Source organism: Podarcis muralis, chromosome 9 (assembly GCF_964188315.1).
Source record: "Podarcis muralis chromosome 9, rPodMur119.hap1.1, whole genome shotgun sequence".
NCBI lineage: Eukaryota > Metazoa > Chordata > Lepidosauria > Squamata > Lacertidae > Podarcis > Podarcis muralis.
The window spans coordinates 77,991,283-78,005,443 of record NC_135663.1 but is presented as its reverse complement, the minus strand read 5'-3'; the positions used below and the strand labels follow the sequence as shown (position 1 = coordinate 78,005,443).

At 43.1% G+C, this 14,161-nt stretch overlaps 1 protein-coding gene across 1 annotated transcript in view; it reads right to left on the bottom strand.

Moving 5' to 3' along the window:
* The window catches only part of HTT (huntingtin), a 119,149-nt gene extending 106,780 nt beyond the window's left edge, over positions 1 to 12,369 (bottom strand). The window contains 6 exon segments of the mRNA XM_028743942.2: positions 1,034 to 1,093; positions 1,365 to 1,485; positions 4,382 to 4,465; positions 11,907 to 11,925; positions 11,928 to 11,962; positions 11,964 to 12,369. Coding sequence (XP_028599775.2) covers positions 1,034 to 1,093; positions 1,365 to 1,485; positions 4,382 to 4,465; positions 11,907 to 11,925; positions 11,928 to 11,962; positions 11,964 to 12,070 — 426 coding nt within the window. The 5' untranslated portion in view covers positions 12,071 to 12,369.
* Positions 12,370 to 14,161: the final 1,792 nt, after the last annotated feature.

Here is a 14,161-nt window from a genome sequence, read left to right as displayed (position 1 = left end):
GGTTACATTCCGGGTTCCTGCACGCATAAGTGGGGGGGGGGGATCTGCTGCAGTAAATACAGCTTCCCACCCAACAGCTGTTGAGAAAGGTAGCGCAACAGCAGCGAGAGCTCCTACATGCCATTTTAGAGCCATTGGGAGTCTTTTTTCTGGACTTGGTGCTCTGGGGAGTGTGCCCTCACAAGCCACAAGGACTTTCCAGCTCTCTCCCACCATTTCAGGTCAGTATTGAATTATTTATTTATTTCCCGGCACCACATATACATGTGACTGCGTGAGTCAATCACGCACAAATGGGGGACAAGCCTGTATGTATTTGGATGAGTACAGCCACTGGAAAGATCAGCGTGAACAATGACTAAAAAAGAACAACAGTTCCACTTGGAAATATGGGAGTGGAGTTCTGGAAATCACTCTTCTAAAGGATCACAGACCAGTGCCTTTAATAAAAATTCAGCTCTTCATTAATATATGGCAAATCTTGTATACGGTGGTACCTCGGGTTAAGTACTTAATTCGTTCCGGAGGTCCGTACTGAAACTGTTCTTAACCTGAAGCACCACTTTAGCTAATGGGGCCTCCTGCTGCTGCCGCACCGCCGGAGCACGATTTCTGTTCTCATCCTGTAGCAAAGTTCTTAACCTGAGGTACAATTTCTGGGTTAGCAGAGTCTGTAACCTGAAGCGTATGTAACCTGAAGCGTATGTAACCCGAGTTACCACTGTACTTCCTAATGCATCTTTAACGATGAGAAAGATTATTTCCAAACAGCCCAACATTTCAAAGAATCATAGAACTGTAGAGTTGGACGGGACCATGAGGATCATCTAGTCCAATTCCCTGTAGTGCAGGAATCTTTTACCAAACATGTCAAATTGTTAATATAATTAAGAATAACTTTTGTGTTTATTATCAGTGTTTGCTGTTATAATAGTTTAAATACTTACTATGTGATTAATCACAAAGTCTTGTTGAAAAAAGGTATGACTATAAATCCAAACAAACTAAGATAAAATAAATAAACCCCGCTCACCTTTTTAATCTCCTTGTAGAGTTCTAACTGTAACCTAGGAAGACTAGAATCCATCAAAGCCTAGAAGGAAACAAAATAATATCTTTTTAGTATCGGCAAAATATGCGTTGCTTCAACAGATTACATAATGCACTGAAAAGTTTGCAGGTTTACTTGCTATGGATTTGCTAGATCTACAGAGATGATACTCATACATCGGAAGTTCATATAATAATACGCTACAAAAACCTACTTGCTACTTGGTGGGAAAAGTCATCTGTCACAGAACCGCAATGATAATATTCAATAACTTTATTAGCAATTACAGGGCACAAAACCAAATGCAACTTACTTTTATAACTTTATTGAGACATTCATCAGCAACCATCCTTACATCTGACTCTGCATCATCACTACAGAGTAGGAAAAGTTCCATAGCAATGCCCAGCAATTTCTGAAATTCTGGAGAATTTCTTCAATGAAAAAAAGAAAAGTTATCATGAGCCAAGTTCCACTTGTCAGGTTAAACTCCTGGACGTTACGCTGTGTTCATAAAATTCCAAATTAATTGAAAACGTAAGAATTATTTTTCAGCTTCAATAATCTGAAGTTAGCACATTCCCCAGTATTTTGAAAAGGCTCCTCATCAAATGCTGGCTACCTTTGGATCTTGCTCCTCTCCTTCACTGCAATCCTTTGGTGCATGAGAGTTTGGGGGAGGAGATGCAGAAAAGCTGTGACAAATAGTCATAAAAACAGGTGCAGCCTGAGATGCTTTGGTACCTAAGGCGAAACACCCTGCTGCCACCCCCGCAATTGGAGGGGGTGTGAGGCTCCACAAGGGCTTCCTCTCAAGGAAAACTCCTTGCAAACTCTGACAGGGTTTCTCCTTGAGGAGAAGGAGCAAAGCAGAGCGGAGGGACACTTCCCTCTCACTGAAACTCAGCAAGAGCTGGGTGTTGCGGAGAGATTTCCCACCGGCTGCTCTCCACTCCTAAGGGTGGGGGGAACCAGCAGCAAAGCGGAATAGTGGAACGCCTTGCTCTCGCCAAAACTGCATGGTCAATTATGGATAATGAGGTTTGTGCATGAGAGAACGTATGGACTGAGGTGTGAGAGATAAAGGGTGGGAATGGTTCTTGTCCTAGCCAGTGACCACCAGCAAGTTGCCCCAAGGGAATATGGTCCTCAACACTGATCTAAACCATGGCTGAGGAACAAGCAGGATTGAGCCAGAGGGATTATTTGCTCATGCACTCTCCCCATCCTTTTCATGGCTTTATTTTCTGGTTTGATATTTAACTCTGAATTGCAGGGGGTTGGGCTAGATGACCCTCCGTGTGTCCTTTCTATAATTCTAAGACCAAAGCACGGTTCCCAAACTTAGTATGTAACACAGATCTGCAGTTTTTTCTGAAGTAAAAACATGCACTTTCACTCTCCACCTCGCCTGCTAAAAGCTTGTTTAAGCAAGCCTACCAAGATATGTTTATTGGGCACATATTTCAGCATGTAATTTTATTTTAAAATGTGTATTTTAAAAATGTTGGTTGCATTTATAGTTTGATCATTTTAGGTCAACTTATTTTCAACATCATTGGTAATTTTAATGTATTTTATACTTTTTGTATTATACTTGATGTAAACTGCTTAGATGGTTAAGTTACTAGTTTTCGAACTGTGGTCTGCAGACCAATAGTGGTCTACAACCTTCAATTAGAAGCCCCACAGCACATCTGTGAAGAACGCTTACAATTTGAATTCTAGGGAGTTCAAACTGTAACACAGCAAAATACAATGAAAGAAATAAAAGAAGCAGTAAAAATGCAATTAAAAATCATACAGCACCTAGCACAGCACACTACAGTTGCTACAACAAGCAGAAAAAGTATTAAATGCTCTGCCAAGACCTCAGCAATTTTCAAGCTTCCTGTGGGTAAGAGGTTTGGGAACCACTGGGTTAAGTGGTATATAAATACTGTATAAATGAATTTCAGGTTGCTCACGGGGACATTGTTTTCACACCTTGTCAAGAGGAAGCTTTCAGATTAAACAGTTTTCCCCATTAATGAATATAGTGCAATTGTTTCTGAGCAGTAAATAGGAGAAAAGATTGGAGAGCTTTCAGTGCTGTATTGCTATTAGAAACACCCCTATTTTATATTTGCTCAGTGCATCATATACCATAGGCAGGACTTCAGTTAAAAGTGGGTGCATCTAACTGCAGACAGAGGTGTAGCTAGGTATACTGAACAAACTCCTCCTTATCAGGGCAGCAAGCCCAACCACACAAATACACCAAACAGCAGCATACACAGGAGAACCAAACCATTATTTGCTTGTCTAGTTCCTCCTTTCCCTGCCTTGATCAAGAGTAACATAAAGCCCTTTACAAGTAGAACGACAACATTTTGAGAGCTGATTATCAACCTTTATATTTCATCCTGCAATGAAATGGGAGCATAAGAGCAAGTTCCCTTGTTCTGCATGCAAGCATGATGAACCACTAGAGCAGCAGAAGTGGACTTGTCCAGAAGTGAAGGCCTTCTGGGAAGTGATTTACAATGAGTTAAAAAAGGTATTTAGGTATACCTTCCCCAAGAAACCAGAGGCCTTCCTCCTGGGTATTGTCGACCAGAAAGTGTCAAAGAAGGATAGAACCTTATTTATGTATGCAACTACAGCAGCAAGAATTCTTATTGCAAAACACTGGAAGACACAAGATTTACCCACACTGGAAGAGTGGCAGACGCAATTGATGGACTACATGGAACTGGCTGAAATGACTGGCAGAATCCGAGATTTGGGAGAAGAAAGAATGGAAGAGGACTGGAAAAAATTCAAGGACTATTTGCAAAAACATTATAAATTGTATGAGTGTTAAGAATGTGCACGACTTGGAAATTTAAGCTTCAGCAAATAGATTGGGTGAACTGGAAATTATGTTACAAATAAGACAAGGTGGAAATTTAAAATAACTTTATTATGGGTATCTTAAGGCACAAGTAACTGAGAAATAGCATCTTGAATTTAGAAACATAATATTTGAAAGATACAGTAAGGTATGAAACAAGGTAACAATTTGCTGATATCTTTATTGTAAAGGACGCAGGGTTTGGGAGATGTGGGGAAGTCCGGTTGGATTTGTAAAAAAGATTTGAAAAGTGGACTATTTTTACTTTTTTCTTTTTTGCCTTTTTCTTTTTTCTTATGTTTATATTTTTGACTTTGTATATGAAAATCCAATAAAAATTTATTTTAAAAAAAAGAAGTACAGTACAATATTTTATATTATATACTCATTGAAACACTGAATCACTGAAGCAGAACAGCATTTGCATAAACAGAGATCAGAAAACGCTTGATTACCTTAAAGACTGAGCAACTATATTTTCACATATTGTTAGGCAATGATTCACTCGATCTTTCTTGGTGGTGGAAAGTTCTTTCTTTCTAAAATAAGAGATAAGATTTGTAATTATACAAAATGCCAACACTTGATATGCTTTATACAACAGTAGGTAGTAGAGCTATCCTGTGAATATCAGAAAATTCTATTTTGTTGTTACAATGAATTGATACCTTGACTACATTATTTCTTAAATTCATTCATTTGGTAAAAAAAATGACTTAAGAATCCTGAGAATGTATATCAGACACAAAACAACATTTCATGTAAAACATACTCTATATATTTCATCAATATTCCAAAACCTATGATCCTCAAATCAAGGGTGGTATAGAAATTAATAAATAATAATATAATAAAGTGTCAAGAAACAACAACAGAATGATTGCAATAAATTTCTTCCTAAAATGCTTGAGCGAGAAAAGGGTTTAGTTTTACAGGTTTTCTGAAAATGCATGGCATTGAAGTCAAAACTCAAAGCCACATAGCCAAAAATATCTTGTGAATCGCCCTGAGATCTTATGATGAAGGGCAGTATAGAAGTCAAACAAACAAATAAATGCAAATATTCAATTCTGACCAAGACAGCATTAAACTTACTTAAATATCAACAAAACTATAGCTATTATTTCAACTGAACCATTAGTTCCATGCGTCTAACAGGGCTTTGAACTTATGCGTCCTCTCCTTTCTCAAGCTACATTGCATAATGAGTCTAAAACAAGAGAACTTCAGATCTGGCAAACAGATCTACAGTGTAAAGGAGCATGGTATCCTAAAAGGTACCTCTGAAGTCTAGCCTATCAGTTAGAATGTTATGTTGTAAGAATGTTATCTTGGAAGAATCAGAGTTGAAAAGGCCCTCAAAGGTAATCAAGGGCAAACTTCTACTGATGCAAGAAACCAGTGGTGTAGTGTGGGTTGCTGGCACCCAGGGTGGGGCAAGTGATGCGCCCCCCTAGTGGACTTGGCAGCCGAGGTGGAGGCATGCACCAGGTGGCCTCTTCCTTCCTTGGACACTTTCCTGCCTTCCTCCCTCCTTAGTGGATGGCAGCAGCCTCCCACTCCCTCCCTCTTGAGCAGACCAGCAGGTGGCATTGGCAAAGGTGAGAGGGCAGGGGGTACGCTGTAATTTGAGCCCATTGGCATTTCGAGCAACAGAAAATAAATCTGACCCATCACCTAAGTGACAAGTGAGGTTTGAACAAAGAATAGAGCAGTTCAATTATTTCTTGCAATCTAAACACTATACTTAGAATCATAGAACTGGAAGGAATCCCAAGAGTCATCAAGTTCAATTTCCTGCAATGCAGGAATCTCGGCTACAGTATCCATGACAGATGGCCATGGACCACACTGCTGACTCATCTAATGTTTAGCTTGTAGTCTACTAAAAAGCCCAGACCTTTTTAACATGTAACTCACAACTTGTGCAAGGATTGCATTCCGAAGATTGCAGGAAAAGTCAAAATCGCATTTGGTTAATTCAACCCAAGCACTGTTCCTGCAAAAGCATACCCATCTGACAACCCAGCCAGATAGGCAGGGTATAAATATTATTATTTATTATTAGCTAGCGAGCTGAGTGGGCCTTGCTCACCAGACTCTGGGAAGTTCAAACAAGACTCCCAGCAGTAGGTAAGCAAATAAAAGGTAAAGGTAAAGGTACCCCTGCCCGTACGGGCCAGTCTTGACAGACTCTAGGGTTGTGCGCCCATCTCGCTCTAGAGGCCGGGGGCCAGCGCTGTCCGGAGACACTTCCAGGCCACGTGGCCAGTGTGACATCGCTGCTCTGGCAAGCCAGAGCCGCACACAGAAACGTCGTTTACCTTCCCGCTATAAAGCGGTCCCTATTTATCTACTTGCACCCAGGGGTGCTTTCGAACTGCTAGGTTGGCAGGCGCTGGGACCGAGCAGCGGGAGCGCACCCTGCCATGGGGATTCGAACTGCCGACCTTTCGATCGGCAAGCCCTAGGCGCTGAGGCTTTTACCCACAGCGCCACCCGCATCCCATAAGCGCCACCCGCATCCCATAAGCAAATATGCAAATATGAAGCAAATATGAAAGCTAAAAAACTCCACACCAGGGAAACTCAGAGCAGAAAGAGCTTTTAAGGCTAACTCTCCACTTTGCATGTGTATGATTTCAGCTGGCCAGCTCCCAAGCGCATGAAGCTGGAATCACACTTTAAATTAGCATAAGTAGTATCACTCGTCCTATATCTGTGCATCTGAGTCTTCCCACCCACATTTATTTATTTTGGAGTTTCTTTTGTTAGTTTTGGCCCAGTTTTCCAACGTATCAAGATCCTGGATCCTATCCCAACCAATTTTATGTGATCTGCAGCTTTTATGAGCATCCCTTTGACGCCTTCATCAAATCCATTTATAAAGGTGCAATATCAAAAGCATATCGGACAGAATCCTGCACCACCACACTTCTAGGTGAATAAGGAGCTATTGGTCAGCATTTATTAGGTACAGTCCTTCAATTAGTCGCAAATCCACATAAACAGTAGACTCCTCTTAACCACAACCAACTTGCATGTGATGAAGTGGACTCTAGTCCAGAAAAATGTATGCCATGGTAAATTTGCTTTAAAGATGTCACCACATCATCATCATTTGAAAGCAAATGAGCGTCTACTCACAAGCAAGCCCTACGGAATTTAATGGGGCTTACTCTAAGGAAAGTAGAAGTTTGGTTGAACTCAGTGGGGCTTATGCACACACAGAGTCCACTTAGAGCTCTGAGTGGGGAAGCACATGCAACTTGACTAGTAAATCACTTAAACTATTCATAAATTAGTTGAAAATGTATTAAACATAATATATGGAAGTTTATTTAATATTTTTATTAAATCTACTACTTCCTTACATTTTAAGGCCATCCACCACTGCAAGGAGCCTCATCCAGGGCGCCCCCTTCGCCACTGCAGGGACGAATGGCGGGACCCTCTGCCCCCACAGGGAGGCTGAGCAAGGAAGGCCCTCCACCACCACAGATATATATTGTGATAGTCTGTGATATTGTGATATTTAGCTGGTGCTATATCATGAGTTGAAAACCTGGTGTTGCCCAGCCCTAGCAATGAGGAGGTTTGACGTATGAGTTTGTCTGTTTAACCTATCTACTTAGTAAATAAATGATAACAGAAAACTGCATTTTCTATTAGCAGTAATTGATGAGGAGAAAATTATTAAGAAATTCAGTGTGTTGCCAAAAAATGAGAATTTTATTTTACACTTTTATTTGTTTAGGTTTTACATGAATTTATGAAAATCTGAATAAAAGTATTTCACCTCTTAAGCTAATATTTGTTGAGATACATATTTTTAAAAGGGGGCATGCTGCGATCTGCCATGGAAATTCAGCATTTTAAGTTTAAGTTGTAATTTTATTTGGGTCAGAGTTAACTTCTATTGGTGATACCCTGCACTATTTTCATACTGTTAAAGTTTCATTTTGTGATGGTCTGATGAGCATATCTAAAACTCTTTACTCAAAGAAAAGCTGCAAGCATGAGAATGCATACAAAAATCTACAGCTTTTATGAGAAAAGTGAAAGTGGAGTGGCAAGAACGCCACATAAATTCTGTGACCTCACTGCAAAAAGAGCAGAGATTTTGTCCCAGGAGAGCAAGATGAGAATTTGTGTCTCTGTCACATTGATTTGGATTAACCAAACTAATATTTGTCTGCACATCTCCCTGGAAGCAAGGGCTGTTAGATTATGTTTTGAATTCTTTTCTATGTTTCTAGATTATATACCTGTTACATTTTAAAAGAAGGAAAATATTAAAATGGATACAAGTGTCCAGCAATTTGAGAAGCAGCTCAAATGCACTCACAGAAGTGGCACAGCTCCTGCATACAAGATTTCCAGTCTATATTTATTTGAAATTAGTAGCACTCATACCCTTGCAATTCCCACTCTAACCATCTATTTGGTTGTTACTTCCCAAATGTTACTATTCATACTGTACCCTCCCTCTCATGTTTGCTTAGGTCAGTCTATAAAGCACCAACTACACTGAGGGTGGGCAGGTTTTTCCCCACATAAGAGCCATGTGCCCTTCTGGACAATCTTCCAGGGGACACACAGAGTGGCAGGACTAGAGGCAAAAGTGGGCAAATGAATAAACATAAATTTTACATTTGTACACTACAGTACACTAGTTTCCATACACACATCTTTTTATCCTACAGTCAGACAAGCAAGAAACATGAACAGAGCTCAAAGTCACATTCCATCTAGGAAAAACCAGTCAGGCAGGTTGCAAAGCTGGGCCAGGAGGTAACTGGGAAGGAAGTGTGGCCTGTGAAGAGTCCCAAGGGCCAGTTAAAGAGGCATAAAGGGCCACATTCGGGCAGCTGAAAATGCTCTATACATTAACAAAGAATTCTGGAACGAAGAACAGCTTAAAGAGTAGGAATGAGACCAAGATTGTAAAACACAAGCAGAAAGATGGCAAACTTTAACACATAATACTTTCTTTATTGTTCCCCACATCTCTGGGGTTCAGTTAGCCTTAGTTAGGGACTGAGCCTTTAGAGAGGCAGGCCCTGTCTTGCAGAGCTCCCTACCAGCACAGGTTCAACAGGAATAATCCTTGCTTCTCTCAGACATCTTCTGCAAATTCTATTGTTTACACAGGCCTTCAAAATATGAATTTCTCTTTTTAACCAACCTGTATCTACTGATGTTTTAAATTATGTTCTTATGGATACCCTTACTGATTTGATTATATTGTGTATGTTGCATACCATTTTGACATACTTCACAAAAGTGAGGATTATAAATATTTAAACAAATAAATGTTTAGAAGTATGTATGTACACAATGTTTCCAAAATCACTAAGAAGTTTTTAAGAAGGGCTTGAAGCAAAGAAGACAGAATGACAACTGAATTGTACTAGGTATAGGACCAGAGACAGGAAATAGAATGGAGCTTGAGTTGAGGCAACAAGCATGGATATAAGATGACCTAAGAAACCATACAGGGTAGACATAGTACAGTACATGGGAACTGCCTCCCAGCACTGTTACACCGGTTTTCAGCTGGAACATGTTAAAAGAAATGTGTAACTAGTTCCCTTTTCTTGAGTCACTTGCAACAAGTAACTATCAACTCCTGGAAGTCAGATATGTAAGCTTTTTAACAGCTGTTTTTTTTATTATTTCAAGTAGAATTATCTGCAAGGATACCAAAGCCTGTTAACTTTACTCAGGGCTGTAGCTGTAGTAAAGAACACAGGGACTAGAATGTCAAAACTAATCTCACTGTAGAAAGTAGTATGGCAAGGGTCAGAGTTTTTATAGCTTTAACTTTCAGCAGCATTCCATAAATGCACCTGCTTCCTCCTTGGTAGCAACAGGTTCCTCCCCTCTCTGGCAAATGCCCAGTTTCTCTCCAGGAGGTCTACCACAGACAATTTAGTGAAGGAAAACAGAAGAAGAGAAACTGTTTTCTCTCAGGTTGCCTTGCAACATGTGCTGTCTTGGAAAACGTTTTAACCCACCAAACAGTGGGAATTTCTCATGTTGTTTTACTGATCTTGGTTTCCAACTCTGGAAAACATTTCCTTCTTTAAAAATGGGGCAAGGGGGTGAGGCAGTGGGGAAAATTTAAGAACTTATAATTTAGACAAGAACCTTTGGACAGAAAAGGAGCATTGTTCTCCCAAGGCAACAAATTAGAAGAACTTTGCAACGCTATCATAATTATGCTTATTCAAGAAGCAAGTCGTACTGAACTCAAAAGGATTTGCATCAAGGTGCCACGCAAAAACTTTTCTCTACAACCAAACAAAGCCATTTAACTATTTGTGGCCTTTGGTGGGGATGTTTTTAATGCATTTTCCACCTCCCCGTGGTTTTAATGTACCTATGTGGGAGGAGGGATTGTTAGTTCATATGTTTGTCTGTTGCTTTATCTTGCCCAGGACAACCCAAACAACTTACAAATTTAATAAATAATAATGGAAAAATATGACTGGTGCTCCTGTAAAAACCCTAGGTAACTTGCAGAACATCCTGATGGTTTGTGCCATTGACACGATCACCCCTGAGAACCCTCTCCCACTTCTTGGAGCCCATTTGGTTCCCGTGTATACTCCAGAACTTAGGGCAAGGAAACAAGCTGGGAGACGGCTTGAACACTAGTGGAGTAAAACTCAAAAGCAACTGAACACTGGGGAGGGCTCATGACCAACTCTACCTAGTGGGAGTGAAAGCAGCAAAGGAGGCATACTTTCCTGCCTCCACTGCATCCTCATTGTCGCCCAGCAGAGCTTTTCTGGGTAGTAGAAGGCCTCTTACAATCTGGCCCAAAGGAGGAGGAAGAACTGACTGGCTCACTGTGAATTGTTTGTGAAGCATTTTGAGGATAAAATCCACCAGGTTCTTGAGTCTGCTGTTGCAGCAGATGACCTGTTATGGATCTATCCTGTCCTGTTATGTTGTATGAGTTTCAGTTGGTAAGGCTTGAGGCCGAGGATGTGGACAAAGTGCTTGGATCAGACTTGTGCTCTGGACCCTTGCCCTTTTTGGCTGAGGAAAACTAGCAGAGAGGTTACAGCTCCGTGTACACGAGAAAATGGGTTACTCTCATTCATGAGTGTAAATCATCCCATAGATATTTTAATTGCAAGTGCGTGGTCAGCCAAGCCAGTTGCTACAGTAACAGCCCAGTGCCCCGACAATAACTGTGGTTAATGCATGTCAGCTCAGTAGTCTGTTGGTCTGCAATTTGTCTGTCAGTCTGTTTCTCAGTTATGCCAGTCGGTGTTACTTGTCCAGTGTTACATCTTGAATTGTTTAACTTATTTAGCCTGATTCAGTGTGCTGGTTTTACCTCTAAAGCATTAAATGGCTCAGGATCGCAATGCCTCAAGGACTGTCTCCTCCCATGTGAACCAATTCGGACCCTGTGATCACCATCTGAGGCCCACAAGAGATCCAGAGGGTGGCAACATGAGAGCAGACCTTTTCTGTGGTGTCTCTCTGCAGGGAGGTTTGTCTGGCGACTGGAGAAAACTTACCAGGCCTTTTCACTGACTGACATATAATGTCCTTTTAAATGTGTTTGTGGGGAGGGGTCGTGAGCTTGTTTTGTTCTTGTTTTCACTATGCATTTCGTGTTCTCAACTTGCATTTTTATCTTGCAAACCGTGAACTTCAAATGAAAGGGGGTATACAAATTGAGTAAATATAACAACAATAAGTGAAAACACCTATGCCCGTTGGACCTGAGGCCCCGAAGATGACATTTCCTCGATTTTAAGAGGCTGGTTTCGGCGATGTAGCTGCCGTGCTTTGCTCCTTCCAGGCTACACTAGCCTGCGGGGGACACGGATGACGTCCAAGAGCAAACGGCGCTCCGGCTCCCACCGGACCACCTCCCCGCCTCTCCCGAGCGCGGGCCCTGCGGCCGCTTGCTCGCCCCCCGCCCGCCCGCTCCAGCCTCCCTTCACAACTCACGGTCTGTGAGGCGGCTCCCCGGGGGCGGCGGCGACCGTGGCGGCGGCTGAGGCGGCGGGTGGTGCCGTGCCTGGTGCTGCTGCTGCCGAGGCAGCGGGGCCCTGTTGCTGCTGGAAGGAGCGGAGGGACTCGAAGGCCTTCATCAGCTTCTCCATGGTGGCCATGCCCCCCCCTTCGCCCTCACAGAGGCGCGCGCGCGCGGAGGGAAGAGCCAACTCCGAGTCCGGCTGCTGGCCGGCCGGCCGGCCAAACTCCCTCGCCCGCCCTCGTCCCCGAAAGAGCCGTCGCGGCCGGCAGCTCACAGCGCCAGAGCGGGCTAGAGGCGGGAGACGGCGCGCTCAGTCCGCCACCGACGCGCCGGCGCCATCTTGAGAGCCTCCCATCATCCCCGGCGGCGGCGGCGGCGGCGCGGAACCTCCTCGCTCGGCGATCCCGGCACAAGCGCTGACAGCTTCCCGTTCCCCAGGCGAGCCCACCGCCCCGCCTCCCTGGATGGACAGCCGAAGCCACCAATCGGAGCAGGGGTGGGGAAAGGGATCGCCGCGCCCACTTCCTGCTCAAGCTCGAAGGAGGCGTTTCGCCAGTCTGCGGGGAGGCAATCGGCAAGGGCCAATCGCAAAAGAGAGCGGGACCGAAGGCCCTCCCACTTCTACCTGGGCTGCGCTGAGACCCCGCCCCGCTTTCTGTCCAGCAGCCTCGCCAGCGCGTCGCTGTTGCTTCGAAGGCACTTCCAGCTCGCCCGGCGGAGGGCGTCCCTCTCTCGTGGGCTCAGTGAAAAAGCGCTCTGTCTGGATCCCCAAATAAATAATTCCCGCAAGAGTCCCGGACGGCGTTGGCTTCCGACCAGTGCTATGATCCCCCTCCTTCTCTGCTCAGCAGGAGCGGTTATTTCAAATCTCGACAAATCCTTGCATATCCTTCCTCTTCTCTAAAGCCTCTGCTTGGTGGTGGGATTATTATCTCGTTTGCTGTTACGTATTTTTGTGATTTTCATATAATACCACAAACTGCCCTGTGATCGTCTGCACATACATTTAAAAATTAAAAACAAACCATTGCCACAAAACAGAACCTCTGGATTACTTTTTGAGTTTGACATGATTTCGTACTTAAAATACTTGCGGGGGCGACTAAGACGACTTGGAATTGGGAACCGGAAGGCTTGGCAAAGAGGATCGTGGTCTCTGGACCCCCAGAAAAGCGAGAGCCAAGGCCGCCTGCACACTCCGCCTTCGAAGCGAATTCGAAACCTGCCCTTTCCCTCAAAGAATTCTGAGCACCTCGCTGGAGTTGGGTTACTAGTTGCCAGCTCCTTATTTGCTCAAAAAGACTTTAAAAAAGAAAAAGTCCCACCTATCCCTGAACGTCAAAATAAAGTTTGTATGTCCCTGAACTACAAAATAAAGGTTGGGATACCCCCACATCATGCATCCTCATAATTAGGGGCCTCCCTTTCCTTCAAGCACAACAATAATGTTAATAAAAATTATCATGTTTCCAAATTATCATAAATGCATGATCAGGACCAACCATGATAGACTGGCATCTTGTAAAAGGATGCTCCATTTTTGCTTGGGTGTATGATTTGTCCTGGCCCAAAGCATATTTTGGAGTCTCTCTCTCACCCCCCATACCCTTATCAAATGACAGTTGTTGGGATTCTTTAGGGGAAGCAATGTGCTTCATGGGTGTAGCCAGGCTTAGGGCAGGGGGAGAAGAACCTCATTATTTTTATTGATTTTCTTGATTTGTTGGGGGAGCTGCCCTCCTGCACATGATGTGCTTTAAATAACTTAGATCTACCCTAAGCTCAGTTTGTCAAGACCAGTGACAGGTGCAGACACGATCCGTTCCAGGGTGCCGTTCGCACCCCGAAAAGTCTGCAACTAGAGCAGCACTTCTGCGCAAGCGCAGAGTATGACAGAGCGCTTCTGCGCATGTGTGAAGTGTGCAGAATGTTTCTGTGCATGCGCGAAGAACACTTCTGTGCATGTGGCGAAACCTGGAAGTATACAATTCCAGGTTTGCCACATTCGCAAGCTGAAAAGACACAATATGAACCTGACGCAACATGAACCTAACGCAACATGAGGTATACCGGTAACTGTAGATTTTACAGTGGCTGTGAATGAGTAGTGTGTTCACTTCCAAACACAGCAGCAGACAATTCACGCTCTTTATTTTTAATGATTAAGTAATAATTAAAAATTGTAATAGCAAAGAGACAATTGAGGGACATAAAGTAACATAATAAA